Source organism: Aplidium turbinatum, chromosome 2, assembly GCF_918807975.1.
Source record: "Aplidium turbinatum chromosome 2, kaAplTurb1.1, whole genome shotgun sequence".
In the NCBI taxonomy this organism is placed as follows: domain Eukaryota; kingdom Metazoa; phylum Chordata; class Ascidiacea; order Aplousobranchia; family Polyclinidae; genus Aplidium; species Aplidium turbinatum.
Genome location: NC_137473.1, coordinates 36,538,700 through 36,558,109, shown reverse-complemented (window position 1 = coordinate 36,558,109; position 19,410 = coordinate 36,538,700). Strand labels below are relative to the sequence as shown.

The 19,410-nt window shown below is 38.1% G+C and overlaps 1 protein-coding gene and 1 non-coding gene across 2 annotated transcripts; one reads left to right on the top strand and one right to left on the bottom strand.

The window, feature by feature from the left end:
• Nucleotides 1-5,286: 5,286 nt before the first annotated feature.
• LOC145765738 (U4 spliceosomal RNA) lies at nucleotides 5,287-5,427 on the bottom strand. The gene has a single exon (XR_014288620.1). It is a non-coding gene; the product is annotated as a U4 spliceosomal RNA (small nuclear RNA).
• A 2,276-nt stretch (nucleotides 5,428-7,703) lies between these two features.
• LOC145764706 (tubulin alpha chain, testis-specific-like) lies at nucleotides 7,704-18,116 on the top strand. The gene is made up of 7 exons (XM_082576361.1): nucleotides 7,704-7,793; nucleotides 14,935-15,157; nucleotides 15,363-15,467; nucleotides 16,035-16,231; nucleotides 16,665-17,162; nucleotides 17,373-17,566; nucleotides 17,916-18,116. Exons 1-7 carry the CDS (start codon nucleotides 7,791-7,793, stop codon nucleotides 18,046-18,048), a joined length of 1,353 nt encoding a protein of 450 aa, XP_082432487.1. The 5' UTR covers nucleotides 7,704-7,790; the 3' UTR covers nucleotides 18,049-18,116.
• Nucleotides 18,117-19,410: the final 1,294 nt, after the last annotated feature.

Sequence of the window (19,410 nt, the reverse complement as noted above, 5' to 3'; positions counted from 1 at the left end):
TAGAAAGTTTAAAAATTTTGAAAAAAAAATTCGACCTGTACGGACCAAAACCGAAAAAAAAAAATTGGATGAACTAGATATTTGGCGGAAAATGAGTTCACTTTGCGCTCAGTTTGGAAAATGTGCCACCGCATTGGCAACGAAGTAAAATCGTGATTTTTTAAATGTTCAACGACAAAGAATTTTTTGTTTTGCTGATACTGTACTTTATTTTATGCCTCTCAACTGTTGCATAAATATGGTTTTTCCAGATTTAATCGATTTAATCGTTGTAGTTTACAACAACTCCTTTGGAATGCTGTTATAAAAGTTGAAATAGGCCTACGTTAAAAAAAAGCATGTTTTCCTTTATTCAGCGCTGTATTAATTTCGCAAACAGCTTGTTGTCTTTGGTGATGTTTGACTGATTTTACAAATCAGATTACTTCAAACATTTTATCAGCAGGCTCTTTATCTTGACCATTAATTAAACGTACTGCCTGGTTTGATTATTTTGTCGCTTTTGTGTGGTTACTATAGACAAAGTTTGGTCTGCAATAAAATTATAATAATAAAATACATCTATAGATAGGTTGATTTTTAATGAAACTTTTGTCCATATTAAACTTTCCAGTTTTTATCGAGCTATTTTCTTAAAGTGAGTTTTTTGAAGCATGAAATTTTGTCAGACAACCTTGATGACGTGTTTGAAGTTTGAACTGTTCCTACTAAATACAGCAAATACAGTGAGACCAAAGGTGAAAGCCAAATTGGCATTTGCGAACAAATTTTGTGCTCCGTCTAGCGGTTGTGTTAATTAGCTGAGTAAGCCAAAGAAGCACTTTTATAATTTTAAATAAAAGTAGCCTGCAATTTCGTTTCTTAACAAAGTTTTTCCAATGCGTTTAGTTGGTTATTTAAGAAATTAACAAAATAAGTTGATTAATTTCTTAAAAGGTTAACTGTATCCACATGGTAAGAGAAGATAGGGCATTTTTTTTCTTTTTTTTTTCTCGCGCAACGCTCAAAGTTTTCAAGCTGGATACCACTACATTTTGCAGGTTTACAATTTTCCATATGAAATGGATTTGTTTCCTGTCTCATCATTAGTGCGTCCGCTCCGGGAGCCGTCCACACACTTAAACACTCCGCAGGCACACCATACTTACATGGAAGATACCTACCAGGGAGGCGAGGGACTTACTTCGACCGAAGGGACCCACCGCGGTAGATGGTAATCTGTGGATGTAAAAATTCGGTTATTGGCTGCCTCAAGCTGATCTGCCTGTCTCGACTTTCCTCTTGCTGATTTTGGAGCAGACTAGGAGATGGCGGGTCAAGCATGAGAACTAGCGCGTTTTGGTAGGGAGTTGATTTTAATTTAATTTGAGTTTGTTTGTGTGTGTGTTTCTTCTTGTTGTCAGCTTGAAGAAGGGCACCTGCTTGTGGAAAACGAGCCACTGCAGTTTGACATCTCATTTGGTGGAGATGCCAGAGAGGAGCGGCCAGAGGAGGGGTAGCTTTCGCTGATCCCAGAGTCTTCTAGGGATGGGCCGCTGCAATCCTGTCATCCCAGGGCGAGTGTAACAACGAAGAGGGGCGGTTAAATATTTCCTGCTACAATCACTCTTCCGGCATCAGGCCGTTTCAGATGAGTGAGAGGAACGGGTTAAAGATGGGTTGCTACGCCCTTGGCTGTCTAAACTTCTTTAACTCTTTCGCGCCCAGCGATTTTGCACGGTTTGACTGCAAAACCCAGACATTTTTGCTATTTTTTCTCTAACTTTAACGAGTTGACACGCCTGACACCGATTGTGTATTTCGACATGGAATATCTCTTTGGAAAGATAATTTCAAGTTCTGACTATAAATGTTAGAACCTATATTCCTAATACAACATATTTAAAGATCCAGTATTTTCAAAATATGTATTTTTTTAACTTTTGTTTTTGTTAAAAATTTGGTGAAAATGAAGCATCTTACAAAAAAAAATACTCCCACCTTTTCTGTAGAAGCTAAAAAGATTTTTTTTCTTCAGTGGACTTCCTAATGATATGAAGTGTCAAGGAAAAATCAAACATGTCTTGTTCCTTTAGTACATACTGTACTTTTATTTTAACTGTTGTTGGCTAAAGTAACCAGACTTTGTCAAATTTGAGCAAAATTTTTTTTTGAAAAATACGAGAATATCAATAAAAGAAGCATTTTACAAGGGACCAGTAAATTTATAGATATTCTGCTACAAAGACAAAGTTTTATATCACGCATCAAACAGCATCATTTTAAAATGATGCTGGGCGTTTCGCATTAAACCTCAAATCATTTTAAAATGATGCTGGGCGTTTCGCATTAAACCGCAAATCATTTTAAAATGATGCTGGGCGCGAAAGAGTTAAAGATGTTCTACGACCGTACTGTGCTAGTGAAACCCACCGCTGCAATCAGTCGTCCCTACCATCGAGGACGGTTGAGAGGGGCGGTTGAAGAAAAAGTCTCAACTGGGTCTTCTTTCTTCTTTCCAATATTGGTTATTTACGCAATAAACAAAACAGTTGACCAATTCCATGAACGATTAACTGTATCCACCTGGTAGGAGAAGATAGGGCAACGAGAGGCACAAGCGCAAAAACTATTTTAGCGTTAACTGTAAAGCAAACTTAAACAATTTTTGCACTGGGATATTTGCTTTGTTAAGCTGAAATTCAGAAACAAAAATATCTAGTCGGATTACTCGCGTTTAAAAAAATAAACAATTTTTTTGTTTTTCCTTGCCCAACTTTTGGAGCAAGAAGAACACTGTTCTCCACTCAATTGGTATTTTTTCTGACTCTTTCGTGTCTTAGGAACAAATTAATAAGAAAAGTATAGATCTTAGAACAAGCCTTTGTGAAAAAAATCAACAATTGCATCAAGTAATCACAAGAACCTGAAACGTAACTGTAACCACGACATAGTTCTACATATCTAATTGATTGTCTTTGGTTGATCGAAAGGTATTATCCCTCTTTGCCCCATTGTGATACATTTTTCACACACTTGATTGATTGAATCTTCATCCTCGGACTGGGAAAGCTTCTTGCAGAGCTTAATCCTTGAAGTTTCGCATACTTGTAGAGGCTTTGAACCACTGACGCAGGCCCGGTCACCGAGATTGACAGAGTGAAGTTTCCGATTGTTGAAGTCTTGTTGTCGGGGAATTATTCCATCCATTAGATGCCGCTGAATGGAGAGCAGTCCTTAACGTACGTTGCTCAAGCGCACATCCCGAGAGTCGAACTAGCACCGCTTGATCTTGAAGCTTCTTCGTTCCAGAAGTCACGCGCTAACCAACTGAGCTATCGGGGTGGACTTGTAACCTTCATACACAAATTGAAAACCAGATACCCTTTCAATAGTTGTGAAGTTCAACGTAGGAAGCATGCAATAAAGATAAAAAAAATTTCAAAACTCACTTGATTATTAAAAAACTTCCAATATTTCGGACACCAACTGGTTAAGCAAGTAGGCAAACACAGGCAACACCTAGTTGCAACTACACCACAAACCTTGCATAGCTCTAAACTTTGTACTTCGGAATAACCTCTGGACAGTGTTTTGTAAAATAAGATTGTGAAATTTCAAAAACCGCTACCATTAATATTGAATTGACAATTATATGACGATGAACAAACGGTTTACGCAGTATTTGTGACAACCGCTAGACGGAGCACAAGATTTGTTCGGAAAATGTCGATTTGTTTTTCTTTAGCTTTGGTCTCACTGTATTTGTTGTATGTAGTGAGGCAAGTTCAAACTTTAAACAAAAACTTCGAAAGATTCACGTTAAGGAAATAGCTCGGTAACAACTGAAAAGTTTTATAAGTTATTGAAAAAAAAAAAATTTTGGCCTCAACTAAACACTCAATCAACAACACTCAATCAACAACACTCAATCAAATCATCAATCTTTAAATTTATTAATTGTTCTTTCACTTGAATTGACAACTGACAACTGATTCAATCGCGCGACGCTTGGATTTTAAGACCGATACCCTTGGACCATGGACTTCTAAATAGTAGGTGCTACTATTTAGAAGTCCATGCTTGGACCATGGCTGCCTTGGATTAAACTTTGGGAACAAACTTTGCGAGTATGATAATTTTTGGTTTCAAACAAATTGTAATTTATGACCTGGTTGAGTAATCTGCACGTTCTCTCCAAGAATCGCTCACACTCTCAACACACACACAGGACAATTCTTAGGTGGCAATCTGTATTAAAAACAGTCTTAAGACAAAACAAACACCGGTATAAGCCACTTTAGGTTGCCTAAAGATGGAACTGATCTGTGTTTCAGATGGCGAGGTCATGTTTTAATAAATCTCATACAAGCCAGCAGTTGTGAACTGAGCACATGGCAGTTGAGCAAGTGACAACTGAGCTAGCAACATTTCAGCAGGCGGCTGAAGTTGGTAAACGATGAAACTGAGAAAGTAACAACTGAGCAAGCCGAAGCTTAGCATGTCATAAGTTAGCAAAATCAGTTTAACAAGCGATGACCAAGCAAGTCTGATCTGAGCAAGTAGGCTAAATCTTATTTACTGACTTGGCAGTAGCTGAAATGTACTTGCTGAGTTGTCGCATGCCCATTGCTCTGACGACCTGTTTTAATGAAAGCAGCTCGTAGGTGAACAAAGCGCTGTGCGTAGTGCAAAGCGAATCAAAAATGAATGAGCATTGTTGAGTACTCATTGAAATGTGCTGTCGTATCATGATAAACTTGTTCACAAATCAACCCAGCACGAAATCAATCACAAGAAGAAAAACCAATGGCCTTAGTTATTCTGGAATTTTTTTAAGTAGCAAACAAAATACAACACGACTGCTCCAATGAAACACAAACAAATAAACAAACCAGGCAAGCTTAGACCCTACAGGTAATGGCAGGTGCATTGATTGTTACACTTTTTCATTGTCTGTTTACTACTTGCAGCCCTTTGAAGTAAATTTATAGCCTATAAACCTTTATCACAGTAGCGCACAAAGAACAGTGACCCCGCTGGTGTATTAAAGTGGTTATAGTTCTACAGAGTTTCTAATCCCGTAGTTAAGGTGTGAGTGGAATGGAATACATTTGGGGAATAGAATAGCTGACATTATATTCATGATGGAATGGATGTTGCAAGCCCATATGGCAAGTGAAAGAAGTGGAAAATTTAATCATTCATTCGGACTCGGCCATTTCTAAACGGAACGTTTTACATTCATGAAACGAAATAGAATCACACTAATACTGGTAGTAACAACTTCTTGATAAATAAATAAGAGTTCCGGGGAACCCTTCAGAAATTGCCACAGCCGACGGTATTTCACGTCGTCAAGGCGGGGTATTGGGAATAGTTTTCAACTAGCAATAATCGCGTCTCGGATAAACCTCATCGACTACGATATCGCCTCTGCGCAAAGCTGAAGACCAATGTCTTAAATTGTTCATGTAGTTGCTTTTGAAATTTAGCATTTGTGGTACGCATTAGGACAACTTTGCAAATAGTTTTCATTGAACACCATACTGTAGGGCAGCGTTTCTCAACCGGTGCGCCGTGGCACAGCTAGTAGCGTAACCAAAAATTTTGAAAAGAAGGGGGGGGTTGACGACCCAGCGGCGGGGGGTCTGGGGGTCCTCCCCCAGAAAATTTTGAAAAATTACCTTGAATTTGGTGCATTCTGAGAGCATTTTCAACAAAATGTGGGTATGAATATTCCTGTAAAATGGTGCTGTCCGGTGGCATAGCAAAATGATAAGATCATGTTTTCTTCGGCATTTTTCGGAAATAAAGCTATAAGTCTCTATGTTTTCTTGTTGCTAATTCCTGGCTGAGATGTTTGAATATTTGGTATTGGCAAAACTCGTTCTTTTAATGTAGTTTTGTATAAAATTGGGCAATTTTTTTTAGACTGAAAGCACCAATCTCAATATTGTGACGTCCCACGCGTGCCAAAGGGGGGGGTTTGTAACCCCCAAACCCCCTTGGCTACGCCACTGCTGTGGCACACTGATGCGCTATGGAAGGTTGCCATCTGCACGCAGGAAAATTGAACATACATTTTTAAAAAGTTTATATTAGTTTTAGAATTAGAGATAGAAAGTGTGTATTTGCTGAACCGAGTCTTCCTTTTCCTGGAAGTGAACTTATAGGCGAGTAAGAAGTGACATTGGACCCGGACATTTTTGATAACAACCATTTTTTAGTTACAGGAGGCTTGTCTGGTAGTCAAACGGACGATTCTAAAATTCGGCAAAAATCGGACCTAAGGAACTGCCCCAAACAGCATTTTAAATTTGCATAGCGCGCCATCTAGCGGTTGTAAATATCTGCTTTAAATAAAATGCAACATATGACGCATATATTCACGTAATTAACAATCACAAAAAGATAAGTGTATTAAAACTATTTAAAAAGGTTGTAATAATAGGTGTCGCAGTAAAGGAGCACTAAACCCTCACCCGGATTATGATTTTACAAGTAATTTGCTTGCAAGAGTGCAATTTTCCAAAATCGGATTCGCCTTCCAGACAAATACTTTCCCATCAGGTTTTCAACCAACCCTATTTTATTTTTTTGATTTCTCTAAAAAATTTTCCACCGTAGGCTCAACAACCACTTACACCAGACGTTAACAGTAGTTTTTTTCACAATTCTCGCAACTCAACACTCAAATGTTACTTTAAATTGAGAAGTTTTCTTACCTATGTTGCAGCTTACAAGACGAATTTGGCTTTAAAAATTGTGTCTTTGCCTGCCTGCTATCGAAACGAAACCCTCGTCGCGTCCTTAAGGTGGGAACGTATAACAAATCAACCGAGTTCATAGGTTCGTTTTTTGGGTAAGGGGTGGGGTCCGTTTTGCCCCAACAGTATGATTCACATAAAATGCATTTAAAAAATCTTGTAACTAAAATATTTCAGCTGTTTATGATTAAAAAGGAGGTTTCTTTGCAATTGATTAAGCAAACAAGCAACTTCACCTTTACTTCAACATTTGCAGCTAACACCGACTTTTATCAACAAAAGTTCTTGTTCACTCGCATAAGTGCTGCTGCTGTATAAGGAGTAAGGACAAGGACCAACATCGATGTCATCTTTTTGATGAGGTTTTGTCTTTTATGTGTTTAGCAGGCAACTGAAAGAGTGACAAAATCTTTATATTCTCCAGCAAAATGTAGTAAGATGCATTTGAAAATACCTAGGGTCCTAGGCGGACCATGGGAATAGCTTGCTAAAACTTGTAAACGAGCTGTGTGATTGTGAGTGGTCCGGACCAGGTTGGTTGGCGCTGCTGACTTTTGCTTTAGAGTTAGACATTTGACATTTCAACTCACAATAAAACAGATTCTTAGATGTTGAAACAAAGTTAAGCTCAAATGTTTTTGCGTGGAAATCATGTGTCGCTTCCTACGACTACAATTTCACCTTTTTAGTGATTGTTTAGCCCACTACTTGCTGATAATTAATAAGCTACTGGCAAAATGAATTCAATTTTTAGTTTCTGTGGGATATCAGTGAAAATTTCATCGCCATCGCACAGCAGAGGGCAAAGGCAGATTGGTTTGGCGTCTTTCATCTTGCCAACTTGCTTCGCTGGAGGGCAAAAAAGGAAAAACAGATGCCTTAACCAATCACGCTCTTGCAGGATGACGTCATTTTACCTCCATATAAACGTAACTCCAGCTTTTTGACAGTCATCTTTTTGAAGGTTGAAACGCTGCATAAAGTATTTGTTTTAACTTTTATTTGTTTTTTTCTCTCAAACTTTCTCACCAAAACAGAATCATGGTAAGTGTTGTTGTCTTTTATATCTTTTTACTAAGCAAACCTGAGACTATATTGTATGTTGATTGCAGTGCATTAATTAAGTTGTTTGGAAAAGCTAGTAACAACGATTGCCTTTAGAGGAATTTGTACAACGACTGACAGTTTTGGTTGATATCAGAAGCTTCAACGTAAAATGAGGTTTGTCAACCTTGTTGCAGTATTTTGTTGTGTTTGGCGGCCGTGCTATAATAATTCAACTCTCGGCTGAACTGTAATTATGGAAGCTGCAATGATTTTTCTTCGAAGAAATTGCTTCAAGAAATAGCTTGATGTACTGTTGGTAGGCATTATTGTTAGCGTGATCACTTTGCAAATTTGATCAGGTTTGCCCCAACATCAGAACTGCGATGTTAACAAAAAGATTAATATTTCAAAGAATGCATTACGAAAAGTCAAAAACGAAAAATTGTAGCCTACTTGCTTGCATGCTTATGGGTTTGACAGTCTGATGTATTTTGATTTCATGTCAAACCTAAAAATCTCTTCTGCAATATCGAGAATATGGGCAATTTTTTTGTAACCTAAAAACCTCAAAAAGATGACTTTAATTTTGCAAAAAAGTAACCAAAAAATAACTTTATTTAACGAAAACAAGAAAGCGAAAGAAATAGCAGCAATTCAACACAAAAAAAGCATCTAAATTAGTTTCAATTTGTGCTCATGACTACACATTCAAATTACACATATGACATACTGTATGTAGAAAGTTTCTGGCAATCAAACACTTTAGCTGTTGCAGGGAAAACAAGTGGTTAAATATAGTTAACACAATTTGTTTCATCGAAAAAATTACTTTACTAGTTTTCGGGAATACACGAGATACGAACAAGCATGGGCTCTTGCAAATCCGTACCATAGTAGAAGATTGTGAAGAAAGGGGCGATCTTCCCGGCTATCAGCACAAGGCTGATCACATAGAATGTAAATTCATCTCTCTGGTAGCAATGAAAGATAAATAAATAGGGGAATTAGGCAAAAAAGTATGCAAAATAAAGTGACCTAACAAGTAAAAAGTAACCTAAAAACACAAAAAGTAACTTTGGTAACTTTATAACTCCTTGAAGATTGACCCCACAACCATGAAATTTTGGTTCTACATTTCTCTTGTTAATTGGTAAAGTAACTTTAGTGACAAAAATCGCCCTAGTAATAGCAAATATTTTTTGGTTTTTGCCATTCCACAGAGCTTAAACTTGTTGCTGACATTCTTCATGTTGACATGCATGAACGCATGCTTGGTTGCTTGCACACAATCACTCATTTCGCGCTGCAAAATGCAAAATTTTTACTTCATTTAAACATTCTCTGACGATAAAGATACGTCATAAATTAACCCGGTAATTCAAACCAATTTTACGCCCAGGTTCACACAAAGATTTATGGATAGTTTTGGCGCGAATTTTCCAACGACTTCCTGCTTTTGTGAGGTCACAGCTCTTACAAGCCCCAGGCCTTAGTTTAGTCTGTTGCCGCAAAATCTAACTTCAACATCTAAATATAAAGCCAATAAAAGCAAATGTCAACACATAGCAAGAGATTTTCTGTGATTAACACGGTTGGTTGATTTTAAGATTTGAAATGTATTTTACAAAACGCTTTTGGGAAAGCCTTTATCGAGAACAGCAGTTAGCTTTATAACGTAGAGCAGTGGTTCCCAACCTTTTTGACCTTGCGGCACCCTATAAAGAGATAAATAGTTTGCGGCACCCTGGCTAAACTGGATCAATTTTATGAGGTTTCTGTATTTCAAATAACTGTATGAAATAACACAGAATGAGTTGTACAGTATAGCGCGCATAAATATATGTATTTATTCCAAAGTCATTGTGAAATTTGGGCTTGACTTCTTGCACAAAGTCCCTTAATATCTGGAGGCACATTTGATAAAGCCATCCGCATTTCTTCCTCGACTATAAGCAGTCGTTCTCGTTTTTTTTTTGTTTTTTTTAGTTTTTATGTTCGTTAATACGAAAAATCCACTCTCACATAGGTATGACGTGGAAAACTGCAGCAAACGCACAATAGCTTCCTTTCTAACGCAAGGACCTATTCATTTTGAATTTTTATTCAGAACTCGTCGAGAGGCATCTGCTTGTGCATAAGCTTAAAATTTCCATTCTGTGAATAGATTGGTTTACAATGGTTCGCAAACAATCGAGCAATTTTATAATCGTGCTGGGTCACATCACTGCAATTTGACTTTGTGCGCCGTGAAACGCAAAATAAAATCATGAAACCTGGCAATAATGTTTTTTTTTGTTTTGTTTATGTTTTTCATATCTTTACCCTGCATTGCGGGAAAGCGGACTTGAGCGCTATGCATCGGTGCGCGCCTCCCGACGTACACCTGACCCACGCTGCAGCCGACGGCAATGTCTGTTTCCGGTTGTCTACTCTACTTATGACTTAAATTTGGTACTTCCCACTACTCGAAATCGATCACTGGGTAGAGGCAAGTATCGTAAAGTTTCTTGCCAAACAACAGCAAGTACGGGTGGCTGACTGCGGTGGCTGACTCTCGACTGCGAGCCCAACGCGCTAACCACTCGGCCACTGCTGCCCACAAATGGTGCGTTTCAAATTTTATGGAAAGAAAAGCAAGAGTCAAAATCTCTTCCACGCTGTTTTTCCTGGGCGAGAAAAAAAAGCTTACCGCCAGCGACTCTCCAGAAAGGAGCCGGGAATAACTGCGAGACGGGAAACTTAATACGCACTGAAACTCGGTTAGAAATAGGTCTAAATAAATTCCGCACTTAACGGGTTAAAGTTAAAATAAAGAATGGGCCGCAGTATTGCAATATCTCAATATCTCGCGGCACCCTTGAGCATTGCAATTGGCACCCCAGGGTGCCGCGGCACCCCGGTTGGGAACCACTGACGTAGAGGATGACTTAAAATACAGCTTCTGCTCTTATTGGGCAGTTAGCAGCGACTACTGCACTACACGAATACTGTATAGTACATACTACCTCATACGTCACATATGGGTCAACTAACGATATCTGTAATATCACATTTTTGTTTATTTGTTCAATGTTTCATAAAACAGGGCTTCCAAACTTTTTTTCTCGCTACCCCTTTTAATCTCCTGAAATTTTCCACGACCCTTCACGGTTAAAATGATAAACAGTGCGAAATATAAATTTGTAATGTTTATTTAATAGGCTCAATGTGAACAAAAACTGAAAAGAAGTTACCGTGCTCGAAGCCTAGGCTAGGCTAGGCTAGCATACTGGAAACAAAACAAAAAGCAAACTCATTTATTCAATGTGACTGCTTTCTGCTACAAAGCAAGTGCAGCCTTGGCTTCAATGCGGTTTCAATTTTGCTTAGGCTGGAACGGTATTTTCTTATCGCCGGTAACGTTGAAAATGCTGACTCGCACAGATACGTGGAGACAAATGGCAGGAGTGGCCTACTGCTGAGTTTGATAATGATGGATATTCCGCTTTGACGTTCAGCCAAAAAGTGGAAAGCTTTTTTCCAGAAAATTCAAGCCGCACCTTAGAGTCAGAAGATAGATCAGCAAGTTCTTCCTTAGATTTAAGAGAGGTGTACTCGGGAGCTTAGTTTGTTTTTGCATTGCAAAAGACTTTTAGATCCATTCTATGGTAATTTGGTATTGTCCAATTCTGGAAGAAGATCAGTTCAGTTCAATTCAGTTGTTTTTTATTTCTGACCATCATATCAAAACAATACACGTCAACATAGCAAAGGTCGAGAAAAAGGTAGAAGCGACAAAACGTGAACGTTAAAACGTGCTTGTGACCGAAGTAAGTTATTGAGTTGAAAAAAATTTGGCACGGTCGCAACACCTTCAGAAAAATTTAAGATATAAAGGGAAAAGAAAAAAAAAGAAAATGGTAAAAAACAAAAACAAATAAATTTAGGCTGTAGCTTTATTAGCCCGCATAGCTTTAGCTGATATATTTAAGATTTGTATGGACAGTTGCTATGAAGATCGGCCATGGTGCGTTATCAAGAGTGCTGATGGTCTTAAGGGGAACACGTCTTGATGCGTTTAGCTCATAGCAAGAAGAGCAAGGCAGGCAAAGAAAACCCCACAAAGATACTTTGGATACTTTGGATTACTTTGGATACAGATACTTTGGAAACTGTTTCAACAGTTTTAACAAATGGTCGATAACCACAAATTTATTAACGTTTGATTCCACGTCATCATTAGCCAAAAACTTTTTAGTAAATGAGAACATAGTAAATGAATTATTTTCAATCTCTTGGTACTAAATGTTTAATTTTTTTGATAAACGCTTCAATTAGAGTTTAATGTGGAAATATTGGCGTTTTCTCTTTGGAGGGACAAATTAAGTTCGTTTAGTTTTTCCAAAAAATCTGACAAATAGAATAATTTTAAAAGCCCGATATCATTGCAAAAAGTGATGGACCAAGTTTGAATTTTTTTCCGTTAGAAAAATCCGACTTCATCTTTCAACATTAATAGCCTTTTTAAAGGGATGCTATAGGAAAAACCTGACTTGGCGAGTTTCCACGTTCTTGCTGTTCAACATGCTACCATAAAACGATTTTCAATAAAATTTGCGGTCTGACCACCATTGTGCGCGTGCTTTTGTCAGAGCTTTCAAAACGAGATTGGGCTTGAGCAGCGAAGCGTGCGACTGTACAAGTGTACAGTCTGCGTCACTAGAGACTAGCAATCAGCTGATCTCGCAATAATGGTTACTGCGGGCGAATTGACTGTAGGCTATGTATGTATGTACATCAAAACATCAGACAGTTTGCTCTAAACATCAGATGTGGTAACGTAGCTTTTGTTATTGCTGTCTTTTGTGACGTATTCTCGAGCATTGTTTGCACTTTTGGTGATGAAAATAGTTGAAAAAAGATGAAAATAAATGAAACATTGGACTTGGGGCCTTGCCAGCGCCATTGAAATCATTTTTTTTTCGGTAATTTTTCTTGAAATGTATTCTTGAATGTTCAGTTTACGCATTTTAATGCTTAATTCCCGTTTGAACTTTTCATTTAGTAGGCCTTTAAAGCTTTGGTTTTTGAAAGCCACCTTACTTTACAATGCAGCAAAAGGGTTTTAAACTCCGATTCCATTTCACTACATAAATTTGCAAAAACAGGGGTGTTAAGTGCGTGACTCTTGATAAAGTTAATAACTTTCACAGCATCTTGCACAACAGCATTTAGTTTAAGTCTTTAAGTGATAATTTTTTAGCTACTGGGGCAGGGTTACTCAACTAATGTTAACAAAGGTCCGGTTGGACAAATGAAATAATTTTAGCGATCCGATGAATAAATTATTTCACTCGCAACCACAAAAGTTAAACAATCTGTACCAAACCACTTTTTTTAGGTGAAATGTAACTCGACGTGGATTTTTGAGAAAGTTTTGGAGTTCGGGGGTCGAAGCCCCCCAGCAACTAGGAATAGGATAATCACAGTAAAAATTGCTTCTTCCTAATAGAAACCCAATAAATTCTTGTAAATGTATCTGACATATAACAAAAGATATGCCATATTGGTAATGTCAGTCAACTCATTGAGCTGAATGGCAAAGTTATGACGTACTTTTGTAGAAAGAGTTGCTTGCGTTGATCCTCGCTGATTTCGGAAATTCGTCTTGACACTGTTGTTTGACGATGGAATTTTTCACATTTTATTGGCCTCTTTTTTGCAGTGAACAGTTGCGCTCACTTAAATTGCAGCTGGTAGAATAAGTTTTTTGCCGAATGTTGTAAGGTTTCTTAGTTTTTGCAATCAACAAGGAGGCCTCAAACGATGCTCTTGTATATTTCTCTTCATTTGCAAATTCACTTTGAAATGGCTGCCTGTGTCTTTCCGATGTTCGCAGTAATCGACGGAAAAACTCGGCATGCTTGTTGCGATGAGAATCATGCTTGGTGTGAAGATATCATTTCAACTTGGTAGGCTTAAGACTCTCACATCCCAACACTTCATTGCAAATCAAAAAGTAGACGGTACTCATTGGTTTATGATATGAAAGTGAAACTATACAGCAAAAAAACTTTCGCTATACATTCTTATTTTGTTGTGTCTGGCCTCGTTTTTATTGCACTCGCGCTTTTTGAAAGTGCAAGTCGGTGTTAGATCGTCTTCTTCAGCATCATCTGCAGTAGGTTTATTACTGTTATTGTTTAATTTTTTCAACTAGCTATCCTTTGATTCGATTAGTTTTATTTTTTCAACATTTACTCCTAACCACTGCTCCTAACCATGCTCCTAACCCAATCTCTGAGTTTTCCGTAACTAGCCTCTCAACTGGAACGGCAAAGTTAATAGACTATGGTGTCATAAACGGGAGTGACCAAACGAAAAGTTTCGCATTCAGCAGCCGTGCCATCTGATACAAAGAAAAAAACGCTTATCCGTTGTTCATGCACGTAGTCCCACTACAAGGGCTAGCCCCATTCACGTAGAATCTCCAGCTTAGCATAGAATATTGTTTTGCACAATTGCACCAGTTTTAACAACTGCGTTTCGAATTAAATGTCTAAAACGTAGCCTACAATAGTGCAATATGTGTTTGTGTAAAATTGGAATACTCTTCGCGACCCCTAAAGTGCGTTATGCGACCCCTTGTGCTGTCGCTACCCTCAGTTTGGGAAGCCCTGTCATAAACAATCCGAACATAGCCTGTGTATTTTTGAGAGGTATTTCAACGTTCGGTTTGAATCCACTGCAACTGTGTTCAATGCTGCATCACTGCCGTGAACATTTTTAGGATCTGCTTGTTGTCACCAATGTTTATTTTCATCGCACTGATTAAGAAAGAAGTCAGTTTGACGTATTAACTTCATTGCTTTAATTGCCTTCAATTTGGTGAGTGAAACTTTGTTGGTTGCCGGAGACCTGCTTTGAACACATCAATTAGGAAATTTGCACATAGTTGTCAAATTCAGCACTTAGGTGAAATCTGGTCATTGTCAAGGCATGTTCCCTGTTTTTATTTCTACAGCGCTGGAACATTCAAAGGTTTAATCGAAATCTTTTAACATCAGGCATAAGCTTGGATGAGAGCATTTGTTTCACATCACAAATTCCCTATTTTTTATTTTTGTCTTGCTTTTAAAAGAAATTGTTTTGATAACAGCGTGAATGTATCTCAATCCATGTCGGCCAAGCTGGAGTTCAAATCGGAAATGCTTGCTGGGAGCTTTACTGCTTGGAGCACGGCATCCAACCTGACGGACAGATGCCGAGCGACAAATCTATTGGAGTCGCAGATGACTCTTTCAACACGTTCTTCAGTGAAACCGGAGCTGGGAAGCACGTTCCCAGGGCTGTTATGGTCGATTTGGAACCAACTGTAGTCGGTAAGAAAGTATCACTTAACAACAGAAGCTGTTTTTCTTTCAAGATTGTCCTCTTTTCATTGCAAGAAGCTTGTTTTCCGTACAGGTCACTGCAATAAAACCAAACTAATTTTGACTAATTTTGAAGAATCAGAGCTGGTATTAAATAGATAGAAATCGTTTTTAAAATCGTCTTGAAGTTTGTATCATTGTCAATTGTTCGCAGATGAAGTCCGCACGGGTACTTACCGTCAATTGTTTCACCCGGAACAACTTATAACCGGTAAAGAAGACGCCGCAAACAATTATGCACGTGGTCATTATACTGTCGGTATGTAAAACTTGATTTGGTGACTGTTTTGGTTTATAAATAATAACGTGATTACCATGAGGAAAACCGTCAATGAAAATGTTTAATGCAAAACTGTTACGTTTTAAATCAAAAATACTATATTTATGACCAGTCAACCCCTTTTCGTTTACCATTTGGCAAAAAGCTTTTATGCAGTCGCTTGTAGGTGCGTTGATTAAAACCTGGATCGGACATGCTGGCATTGAATGTGGTTTACAAATATCATACAATCTTGGTTTGATTCTCAGCTTAAGCTGGATGTGGTAAAAACACTGCTCACCTCTAAATAAACTGAATGGGTGTAGTTGCGAATGGAAAGGGCAGCCGAAAGAAAGAAACTAGCCGTTAGAGCTGAAAGCATGGTAAAATGAGAAGATCTGATTCTCCTAATCTTAGAATCAAACATAGAACTACGTTTACGTATAGACGTATACAAAGTAAAGATTTACGACGACGAACTTACACTATACCCAATACTCATGGTTTAGCATACAGTGAATACTTTAAGCTCACAGATTCTTAATATGCGATGGTTGTCTTGTAAAGGGAAAGACATAGTTGATCAAGTCTTAGACCGAATCCGTAAACTTTCCGACCAGTGCACTGGGCTTCAAGGATTCTTGCTCTTCCATTCCTTCGGAGGAGGAACCGGATCGGGATTTACATCTCTTCTCATGGAGCGATTGTCTGTCGATTATGGAAAGAAGTCGAAACTTGAATTCGCGATCTATCCTGCTCCACAGGTTAGCATGAAGCATCATCAGTGCATTTCAAAGAGCTTTAAATTTTTGTTGTCTTCCAGAAAATGTGTACTCGAGACGCCTAATGCGTTCACATGTCATAGTAGGTCACAGTTCCTTTTTTGTCAATCTTATACGGTGTATTTGAGCTTAGCAATTTTTAGCAACGATTACGCATATTTTTATTTCGAAAACGGAAATTAGTTTCCAACTACTGGTACAGAAAGAGAATATTTGTGATTTACATTGTATTGAAAATATTCATTTTCTGACGGGTGACTCTTTGCAGAGTTGATTTTTGGCAGTTTTGCTAACTTGCAGATGAATTTTCAGTGGAAAGATTTAAATAGCAAGGGTCGCTGAGTTATTTATGAATTATCGTGCGGAATGATTGGCTTTTTTCAATCTGAACTTTGATTTTGCATTATTGTTTTAGATCTCCACTGCGGTTGTTGAACCATACAACTCGATTTTGACCACTCACACCACACTGGAGCACTCTGACTGCGCGTTTATGGTCGACAACGAAGCTATCTACGATATTTGTCGCAGAAACCTCGATATTGAGCGGCCAACATACACCAACTTAAACCGCCTAATGGGTCAAATCGTGTCTTCAATCACTGCCTCTCTGCGATTTGACGGCGCTCTCAATGTCGACCTGACGGAGTTTCAAACTAACTTGGTCCCGTATCCTCGCATTCACTTCCCTTTGGTGACGTATGCTCCAGTTATCTCCGCTGAGAAAGCTTACCACGAACAGCTTTCGGTTTCCGAAATCACCAATTCTTGCTTCGAGCCAGCCAACCAGATGGTGAAGTGCGATCCTCGCCATGGAAAGTACATGGCTTGCTGCATGTTGTACCGAGGAGACGTTGTGCCCAAGGATGTCAACGCTGCAATTGCGCATATCAAAACGAAACGAACCATTCAGGTAAAGCACGCGTTTAGAATGTAGGCTAATTTTTTTATTTTGCATTTTATTTGATAAACAAAGCACTTTGTAGATTTTTTGACTTCTCTTCCTTGCCAGCAGGTCTTGCCTGCAACATACTGTAGTCAATGTAGAATGGTTTTAGTAGTTTACATATTATAATATAGCTGCGTTCTAAAACGTAGTAAAAGTTTTAAATTTTTGTTGTAGTTTGTAGATTGGTGTCCCACTGGTTTCAAGGTTGGTATTAACTACCAACCACCAACTGTTGTTCCTGGAGGAGATCTGGCCAAAGTGCAACGCGCTGTTTGCATGCTAAGCAACACAACTGCTATTGCGGAGGCATGGGCTCGTTTGGATCACAAGTTCGACTTGATGTACGCCAAGCGGGCGTTTGTGCATTGGTAAGTAAATCTTCTAATTTGAAAAACCCAATACACACACTACTTCTTCATCAAACTTTCGTATCATGACTTCTACGTGTTGTGCTACCGTACTATACTCCGTAATTTAAACGTTTTGCTTTGTTAAATTGGGTCACTGAGTGGCAAAAATTCAAACAAACGAACACTAGACAGCAGGTGATTTCGGCATCCATCCGTTGTATCTTGATAGCAATAACCAATCTCAAGTGCTGCAGTGTTTTTTTTTTGGCGAAGCACTGTGCGTAGCACCCCAAACTTATGGGATTTAACTCCTCACTAGTCGCATGTGCTGATTTATGATGGACACACTGTTTGTTTGCAAATTTAGGTACGTAGGAGAAGGGATGGAAGAAGGTGAATTCTCGGAAGCGCGTGAAGATCTTGCCGCTTTGGAGAAAGATTATGAAGAGGTTGGAGTAGATTCTACTGACGTAGATGAAGAAGATGATGAAGAATACTAAAGCGTCTTCATTGTCAACAATGATTTCGTCTTATTTTCTGTTTTATGCATTAATAAAATAAAATCTCTCTTTCGTAACAACCTAAAGTACATAATATGGTTTATTCACATGAGAAACTTTTACGTTTCAAAGAGGGTCCTACCAGAGGTTAATGCAGAGACACTTAACATTTAAGTAGAGTAGTAGCAGGCTATTGCATCATCAATGCGGATTGTCGAGGTCTTAGAGCACCAGAAAAAAATCATTGCTCGGACTACAATTTGCTCCTGAAAGACTCGATAATTTTCACGGATTTGCTTTCTTTTCATTCTAATTGTAGGAGATCATGGTGAAAAATGAGATTGATGAAGCTGATAGGCTAAAAGAAGTATTAGAAGTGTTGTACCACTTTTTGAGATAAATATTGACTCTTCCAAATACAAAGCTAATAAAATCTACATAGCCTACAGTGTAGGCCCAGTTTAGGTTCAGCAAGACATATTTATATGGTGTAGGTTACCTTTGATGCAAGGGAAAAACGTTTAGCTAAATAGCTCCAATCTACAGCTTGTTGAAAATATATACCAGTTGTATTACACCGGTCTCAGTTGTATTCAAAGAAAAGGTGGTTTTAAAATGAACAAATAAGTTTTCTAATTATACAATTTTGGTAGAGAGGTGACTTTTTTTAACCATAGACAGATAAAACCAAGCAACCACACGGCATTTAATATCATACAATTACAATAGAGAGCATAAAACTATAAACTACGAACGTTTTCGGCCATACTCAAGTTATCTAGTTTTCAAATTGGTGACTAAGCGCCCTCATGTGGCTATTTCATGCAAATGTTTTTATACGATTTTGACCTTTAAATGTCGCTGTCTTCAAGCTCTCTTAATTATTGCTAATAAGTTAACCGACACGTCAAAAGAGATTTTCTACAAAAACAATAAGTCGGTATATTGTTTACTGAAAATACAGTAGGTCATTCAAAACATTAGTCTAAAATTTAACTGTTTATAAAAAATTTAAAAATGAGGCATGACCTAATGTTTATCCTGCGGACTTGTATGTCTGATGAAAAAACATAGAGAAGTGATCCATTTTTGTATATGATACATTATGACTTAGCTCTTCTGAGTTAAGCATTTGCTTTGAAGCTCCGCGTACTAAACGCATTTCATACAAAGGTTGAATTGTTTTCCAAGTGAGTGCAATTGTCGATACCCAGACAGCAAATCAACCATTTTTTTACATTGAATTAACGTCGGCAGGCGTTGAATCAATGTAAAAACAGTTGATTTGTTGTTTGAATAATGATGGGTTGTTGTTGCATTCGCAAAGCTCGAGTATGGTAGCTCAATTTAGACAATAAATTA

Coding starts and splice junctions, on each gene's coding strand:
- LOC145764706 (XM_082576361.1), top strand. Junction 15,158..15,362: donor TTTGGAACCAACTGTAGTCG/GTAAGAAAGTAT, acceptor AATTGTTCGCAG/ATGAAGTCCGCACGGGTACT. Junction 15,468..16,034: donor ACGTGGTCATTATACTGTCG/GTATGTAAAACT, acceptor TGTCTTGTAAAG/GGAAAGACATAGTTGATCAA.